The sequence below is a fragment of the Papaver somniferum genome, chromosome 1 (assembly GCF_003573695.1).
Source record: "Papaver somniferum cultivar HN1 chromosome 1, ASM357369v1, whole genome shotgun sequence".
Lineage (NCBI taxonomy): Eukaryota > Viridiplantae > Streptophyta > Magnoliopsida > Ranunculales > Papaveraceae > Papaver > Papaver somniferum.
The window spans coordinates 196277891-196286563 of NC_039358.1; the positions used below are offsets into that span (position 1 = coordinate 196277891).

An 8673-nucleotide genomic window follows, 5' to 3' on the forward strand; every position below is an offset into this window, starting at 1 on the left:
GAAAAATAAGCTACAAGAATTGAAATGGCACTTCTAAGTCAAGCTTTTTTCAATCACTGAAAATTCAAATATTTGACTGAGTTCCATCATTTCTTTCTTATACAAGTCAGTCTTCGCATTCTATCATCAAACAAAAATTTGTTATTAAGTAGCCCTGAATTCATTTCATCTTCATCTTCTTTTTCTTCTCTAGTCAATGAAAGAAATGCTCTTGTGAACTTCAAATCATCCCTTGTCATATTCATCAAGGTTGTCGTGATTGGCATGGAGTTCAATGGTGCCATGACTCTTACATGTCATATCAATCAATCTCTCAGACAAAAGTCGTGAGATTGCGCCGCCAAGTGCATCAACCTATCTTCTCTAGAATTCCTTGATAGATGGACAAATATATTAAAACGAACAAACTTAATGAGGAAAGTGATTTTGAGAAACTAATTTGCATTCTGGTCGGGTGAAATGTACTTGACTTCCAGTTTTGAACTGTTAATCCATGCTCTACCCAAGCACATGATTATGTTAATGCTGCATCCCCAGTTGTACGGGGTGCATGCAGCTTACAAGTGTTCCTTCAAACGGCTGTGTTCTTGACGGCCATAAAATTAGTAAAGCCATAGTAAAGACTATTTTTTCTATCTGATAATAGGCTCATAACTAATTTCGAGCTAAAAACTGCTTTTTACTAATAATATAGGTGCAATAATCATCTTCAGATTAGAAAGCGATCCAAATATTTAACCTGAAGAGAAAAGAGAGGAAGAAAGTAAAAAAAAAAAAAGTACTGAAGGTCGATTATTGAAGAAAAGAAATTAACATTCACAAATCAAAAATATGAACGTACACGAAAGGAAAAAGGTATTTGTGATTCCTCTTCTTATTCTTTCCACCAAATCCTTTTCATTTTTGCATTTCGTTTTGTTTTTTCATATACTATTATGGATCATTGAAGCTACATTCCTACACTTTTGTTGAACATAAATGATCTTTGAGTTTAATTGAATGAATAAGTTCTTTTGAGACTGGTGGTAATGCATGGATATGCATGGGCAGGTTTGAAAATTTATCGTAAAAATAAATTTCCTATGATGAAAAAAAAAAAAGAAAAGAAACTTAAGTTTAGGTAATAAGAAGGTTTTTCATTGTCTTTGTTTTCTTTATCCCTCTCTTCGTACACAAAATACAATTAGGAAGCCAGACGATAACCTTCTTTGCATGGGCTGTACAAATGAATCAAGAAGAAAGAAGACAATCATGTTTGCAATATCTGTAGGCTTGTTGATTCTCTATCCTTGCCATTCGATTTAGTAAGAAAATCAGACATTTTTTTTCCTCGCTTGTGATCATGCACCAGATAATAAATGTTCGTGTATATATATGTCGTCTGATTTGATGTGGGAATTACTATCACAGGTGAAAGCGATGAAGAACTCTATTGATGCTTACGTGCAATATCCATATTCTTGGACGAAGAAGAAAAACTCAGGTGTGGTATTATGGTGGATGGCATTTCTTTCCGTCCTTTCATTATCTATCACATCGGTCGAAAGTTTGGCAGCAAGAAACTTTCCGTCTGTGGCAAATGCTAACGTTAAGGGATCAAACTCAGGACTCAAATTACTCGTTCAAGGAAAATATGTAGGTACCCTTCACTCGAAAAAAAATCATGGTAATTAACATAACATTGCGACTAATGGACGGGTTCATTTGCTTGACAGGTAGTGATGGAAAACAGTTTTGTTCGAGTTAACTTATCCAACCCCGATGGTCTAGTAACTGCTGTACAATACCACGGCATCGATGCTAACTTACTCGAGATTCGCGATACCGAAGACAGCAGAGGGTAAACATAAACATTTATGCTTTCATATATTCTAGCATAACAATCAGCCACAAACTTTCTAGAGGCTCTAGCCTGAGATAAAACCGAATTTTTAACTCTTTCAAAAGAGAATTACAAAAGTACGGGCCTCACGAAATGAATTGGGCTGATATCCCCTTTTTGATCAGACCCATGTATATATAGATTCTCCATGGACCATAGCGCCTTGTGCTCGGAGTCTAATTTTGTACACATTCCTCTACAGAGATTATATCTGACATGCTCATTTGATTGGTTGATCAGTTAACTGCTGTGGCAGTAACACAGATACGGCTGGTGTTGATGCGGTTTAGTTGCCGATTTATAAAACGTAGAATTTCAATGCTCTTTAAGTTAGAATTTCTAATAAGATGTGAAAACAAAATCTTCTTTAAAATGTTTTGTAGTACATATCATCACTCATATTTTTAAAGGATCCAACTATTCGAGATAGAATTTTTCTATCTCGAAATTTAATTATCTTCTATGGCATCAAATATCAGGAAGTCGTAGCGATGTCCAATGATACTGACATAAGATTTATTTAAAGGTTCGGAAGGATTCTTCAACAAAGCTCATATCAGGATTACTTAATTTCACAGGATTGAAAAACCTCTATAAAACAAAACAAACCTCAGCACTACTAAATTGGTAACCCCCCATAAAATTTTGTAACCCTTTTAGCAACGTCAAGAATAGAGTTTGAAACACCAGTACGGGCTGTGCCGCTGTGGAAAAGCCCCATTTCATTTTTCTCCGAAAGGACCGAAACTCTCACTAGAAAATCTTTACTTTCTCTCCTTTCCCTTACTTTGAAAATCTTCTCTCAAATCCTATAATCTTCTCTCAAATCCTATCAGAGAAATCCTTGTGATGGGTATCTGTAATTTGGTGGAAAGGAGTGATTCTCATGATCAGATTTCTTCGTCTTCTCTGCGGGAAAATAAAAGTAGTACATGGGTTTTTGGGGAAACCCCATTTCTGGAATTTCTTGAAACACTAATAGGATGAGCGAAGGGTTGGTTGTTTAGTGTGTGAGGCTAATTTCAGAAAAATTAGGGCTTTCCCCATTTTTCTTTAGGGAAATGATTGCGGTGCTACATTGAATTACCCTAGCAAAGTAAGTGAACTACCAGCTAATTTCCCCCCTAATTTTACTATTACTAGAATCATTGAATGTTCTGTATGTTTCATGTTGTCATTCAATCAATTTGAATTGTAGTGTAGTTCAGTATACAGAAAGTTATTGATTACCTGTTTTAATTAGACTGCATAGGCTGTTGTTTCGTATACCTATCCTTACTGAAATGTCCTTAGGCACACGATTATGTATGTTGTTTAGGATACATTGGACGATTAGTCTATAATTGATTTTGATGCAACTCTGAAGCAATTAGTCTTGGGTATGTAGTTGCTCTTTGTTAATTACGGCTTAAGGCGTAGAGAATTTAGCGATATCACCCACAGGCATGCACGACTCTCCGAGTTATTCCTCCAAAGGGTTACCAGTTCCTAAATCATTTAGAGACCGTTCTCAATTAAGGTAGTGGGTAGGCATCACTAAGTCAAGGTATCTTGTTAATTAACTGATCATTATCATGTGTCGTTTTCCTGGAAGCCTGGTAGCTTGCCTGCACAGAGATAAATATCATGTATGAGTGACCAGGACTGCTTAAAATAGTTGAAGCCAACTCGTATTCTGCTTAGCCTTAATTTTTTCTTAGAAGAAAGGTTAAAGTTTATCAAATGAAGTTACAAAAGTCGATACAAAATGCCACCAGTATGAATATCTGCTCAGCCTTGTCTTGTCTTGTATGGTAATGCAGACACCATCTTTGTATTATAACGTAGACCCATTTTCTAAGAACCGTAGACATTTTGTATTATAACGTAGACCCATTTTCTGTATGGCGTTTACTTTCAATTGTTTTAAATTTCATGGTAGATGTTAAGAAACTTAACTATACTTCTCCACATCCAAGCACAGTCTTTTTGGTAAAGATTGATGGTCTGACAAAATGTCTAGCAGAGATCAATACTTTAGATTTCCGATGGTCTTCAAATGAACCGTTTCTGTGTCCTTATAAGCCATTACGTTGTAGTTTGTACACTTTACTGATATATCCTTACTCTTGGAAATTAGGTACTGGGATGTTGTGTGGGGAGAACCAGGACATAAAGATTATTTTGATAAGTAATCCTTCTCTTTCTTTAGCTCAGTTCATGAATGAAATTTAACTGTTCCTTTCTGTTTTAAACCTCATTTAATACAACTGGTTGGTATTATTAAAATGTGTTTGTAGGTTGAAAGCAACAACTTTTAAGGTTATAGTACAAAACGAGAACCAAATTGAAGTTTCTTTTTCATGGAAATGGGATATTTCTTTGAAAGGCAAACTCGCTCCTATGAATTTGGACAAAAGGTCTGTATGCAATTTTTTTTCTTCGATTATCTGTATGCAACATCTGGTGATTGTTAACGTGAATGACTACCATGATTAGTTACTCGTAACATGTTTTTTTCTTCTATTTGGGGGGTACATATATAGGTACATCATGCTAAAAGATTCCTCTGGTTTCTATACGTATGGTATTTTTGATCACCCTAAAGGATTCCCAGAGTTTAGCCTCGCCGAAGCCAGGGTTGCTTTCAAGCTCAGCTCAGCCATGTAATTCAATCTCTCTTTTTCTTTTGTTTATTACGTAAGCCTGCAGTCTACGTGCAAAATGCATGTAACTTTTCCTAGTATTATGTGAAAAAGAAAGCAGCATTCCATGCTGTGGATTGCTGCGCTTGGTTTGAGCAATGAATTTGCATTTTGGGAGTTGATTGACTTCAAAAGAACCCACAGTAACTTATGCTGTTCTTGTGCTCGACTAACCTGTTTGAGTCCTTTGTTGGGTCATCTTATTCACTCTTTCTCTCTGCACTTAAAATGGCTAGGTTTCACCACATGACCGTATCAGATACAATGCAAAGAGAGATGCCCGCGTATGAGGATCGTCAAAAAGGTCAACCTTTGGCCTATCCTGAAGCAGTTCTGTTAACAAATCCAATCAATCCAGTTCATAAAGGAGAGGTAAGAGCTGCACCATGAAGGCATACATAAGTTTTTCTGTTAATTACAGTATATGGTTATATATTGCGGTAGCCATTGTTTAAATGGGAGAGCCTGTTCTGCTGGCATTTGTAGCCAATAAGGAAAAAACAAAACAACATGATGCTAATTAAGAAATTATTCATATTTTTGTGGCGCAGGTAGATGATAAGTACATGTATTCAGTTGAGAACAAAGATACTGGGGTACATGGATGGATTAGTGCGAATCCACGTGTAGGATTTTGGATTATAACAGCTAGCAGTGAGTTCCTTGTAGGTGGCCCTCACAAACAGGACCTCACCTCCCATGCAGGCCCTATAAGTCTCTCTGTAAGCATCTCACCTCTCCGTCTATCTAAATCATGCATCTCAGTCTAGCCACTCTTAAGCAAAACATCATTCTTTGAGTTTGAGATGGTTTTCTTCTTTTGTGGAATGAGAGAGTAAGGGTTCGTACAAGAGTTATCTGCGTGAAGTGAGTATATCGACTGTTAGGGATGTGTGAATTAGGTCTATGTAAATGAGTGTATTTACGTAAAATAAGCTTACTGTTTTAGTTGTTCATGGTTGAAGCTTGTAAAGGTACTTCCCGTATTTCATGGAGCCAAAATATTCTTACCTGGATTTGTGATATGTTGTGGTTCAGATATTCTTTAGTAGCCATTACACTGGAGATGAGCTATCTCCTAAATTTGGAAATGGAGAACCGTGGAAAAAAGTTTTTGGTCCTGTTTTCGTGTATCTTAACTCAGCCCCCCCAGCAGAAAAAGATCTCTATGCAGCACTGTGGAAGGATGCAAAAGCTCAGGTTATTCATTGTTTCCTTGCCCTTACCTTCCTCTGCACTATATATTAAGCATCATGCTCAAAAGAGTTTTCTCACATCTCCGTATAACACGAAACTAAGGTATTGAGTTAAAGGATCTGAATCCTAGCCACACATATGAAGGTGTTATATGGATGTACTGTCACTGGTATTGTATTAAACTAAGGTTATTGTACTAATGTTACGATACCACCTGATGATTGTATGGACTCTGAAGATTTGTAGGGATATGGTTCTCAAAATTAGATGTTGAAACATGGACCTTGTCTTCAGAGCCATATTTTACCAAATAATAATTTATCATGACATGCTTACGGACCAGAAAGCTTAACCTGAGTCCATTTTTTTAGCTTTACCGATAAAACCCCATACTCAAGAAATATTGCACCTCAAACAATTGAAAGCTATGTTTTGTGACTTCTTTGATCTTTATCTAATGTTTAACCTCTAGTTCTTTCCTTCCAGTTGGCCAAGGAAGTCAAAAGTTGGCCTTACAGTTTCCCTGCTTCGGATGACTTTCCTGCTGCAGATCAACGGGGTACTGTTACAGGCAGCTTGTCAGTTCGGGATAGGTGATTCATCTCATTTCTGTTTTAGATTTTTCAATTGTAGCTGAGCTAAACTAGATTAATTAACTCTTCAAGACTTTTCCCATTAGGTACGTTAATCGGCTTGACATTCCCGGTAATTCTGCTTATGTTGGTTTGGCTCCCCCAGGAGAAGTTGGATCTTGGCAAAGAGAATGCAAGGTTATTCATACATGTTAAGACTTGTTAACTTTTAATTTAACGTCTTGTTAATCAACGAAATGTTAGTAATTCTTGCGTGTCAATTCTTTCAGGGTTATCAGTTTTGGACTAAAGCCAACGCGGATGGGTCATTTTCGATCCCAAATGTTCGTGCCGGAGAATATAATCTTTTTGCTTGGGTTCCTGGTTTTATTGGAGATTTTAAGCACAACATTATCATTAAGATATCCCCAGGTTTTGATTTTTCTCGTTTTGCTCAAGTATTTTCTCTTCTATCCTTCAGTTCTGATGACATCTTACGAGTAGGGTGAACTGAAACATGTTACAGGATCTAATCAGAATGTGGGTAAGCTTGTTTATGAACCTCCAAGAGATGGTCCTACATTGTGGGAGATAGGAGTTGCAGATCGATCAGCAGCTGAATTTCGAGTCCCTGAACCTAATAAAAACCTCATGAACAGACTGTATGTTGATCGTGGGGACTGGTAAGTGTTCACTTCATTCTAAATGATGCTGCATCAGTTAGATCAACATTTTATTACAAACACCCTATCTTTCTGTTTACAGGTTCCGACAGTATGGAACGTGGGAGCAATACTCACAAATGTATCCAACTACAGATCTCGTCTTCACAATTGGTGTTAACCAGCACCAGAGAGATTGGTTCTATGCACACGTTCCAAGGTTAGATTAATCATCACTGCCATACTGTTCAACTGCTAGTCTTTGTCATTTTGCAGGACCTTAGCAACAATTATCTATAAAACCTTCTTCAGCTTGAACGATGCCCGAATTTCTCTGTACTATTTGACCTTGTAATGTAAACGGGCCTGATTTCGTTTTGAGGCATTACAACTAGGATGCTAGAGACTGTCAATTACTCAGGATGCTATAGGTATCAAAGTTCGGTCTTGGGAAGCATTTCCAGAAGATAGAGTTACTGGATTAAAGACATTTAAATATTTTGTTTTGACACGCTTATCACCATTTAGGATGATGTAGGGGTAATTCTGGTATCCTTGTTCTTCTCTTTTGCACCCAAGTGATTCGTGCTGAAAATCTTAAAATGCTAGATTATACGTAACCTGCAGGATCTTTGAACCAAAGCACTTCGTGTTGGTTTCAGATACTAAGTTAATGAAATCATGTGTCTGCAGGAAACTAGGTAACAAGTATGTTCCAACAACATGGAGCATTGTATTCAAAATCGACCAAGTCTTGCCATCCGGAACTTATAAACTCCGAATAGCAATTGCCTCTGCTACTTACGCTGAATTACAGGTATGGTTTATCCCTCAATTCAGCAAAACCTGTAAAGCCTTACTATGTTATACTAATTTACCTGTATCAATGTATAATAATAATAATAGGTTCGGGTCAATGACGAGAAAGCAGTAAGGCCTCTCTTCACAACTGGAAATATTGGAAAAGACAATGCAATTGCAAGACATGGAATCCATGGATTGTACTGGTTATATACAGTTAACGTACCAGGAAACCTACTTCACCCAGGCAAAAACACAATATTCATAACACAAACAAGAACTTCAATGCCATTCAATGGTTTCATGTATGATTACATTCGCTTGGAAGGACCTCCAACCAATGTTGCATAGAAGATATACCATATCCAGTTATCACACACCACAGTAGTCATAGGATCTTTTCAGAGTATTACAAGTACGCGTCAGTATTTATTGATCCAGCTGCGACGATGCTCAAGGGGAGTTTTAAACCTGGAAGCATTAGGTTGTCATAAGCACCACTCTTGTTGTAATAGTGAGAAACATTACGTAGTACACATGTAAGATTCAAACTGAGGCTGACTCGGTGTATACGGTGGGTAGAAATGAATCTCCCCCATACCGAGTCTGGCCCCTGGTTAGTTTTTATATATTTGCCCCTGGTTAGTTTTTATACATGTTCTTTAAAAAATTGTCACCCCTGAAGCATATCTAGGACTGGGATTGCAGGTACCTAGTACAGCAATCAATGAGACATGATTCACATGAAGGTTGTAAATAGTGAAATGGTTTGACCCCAAACCCATGATTGAAATTCAGCCAAATTCATTGGAGGAAAAAAGAATATACACTTGTACATATAATAGGCTTACAACTAACCCTTTCGATCGGCTGTC

The 8673-nt window shown here is 37.2% G+C and overlaps 1 protein-coding gene across 2 annotated transcripts; it reads left to right on the plus strand.

The window, feature by feature from the left end:
• Positions 1–744: 744 nt before the first annotated feature.
• Positions 745–8454, plus strand: LOC113310944 (probable rhamnogalacturonate lyase B). Of its 2 annotated transcripts, none has more exons than XM_026559768.1 (16): positions 745–855; positions 1411–1635; positions 1716–1840; positions 4002–4052; positions 4162–4281; positions 4408–4527; positions 4803–4938; positions 5118–5288; positions 5605–5766; positions 6250–6356; positions 6443–6533; positions 6626–6767; positions 6862–7018; positions 7101–7217; positions 7691–7814; positions 7904–8454. In XM_026559768.1, the coding sequence occupies exons 1-16, from the start codon at positions 832–834 to the stop codon at positions 8147–8149; spliced, it is 2118 nt and encodes a 705-aa protein (XP_026415553.1). In that variant the 5' UTR covers positions 745–831; the 3' UTR covers positions 8150–8454. The 2 variants fall into 2 exon arrangements, with proteins under 2 accessions (XP_026415553.1, XP_026415560.1); XM_026559775.1 differs by lacking the exon at positions 745–855 and adding an exon at positions 999–1304 and having other exon boundaries at positions 7904–8149.
• The last annotated feature ends 219 nt before the right edge of the window (positions 8455–8673 follow it).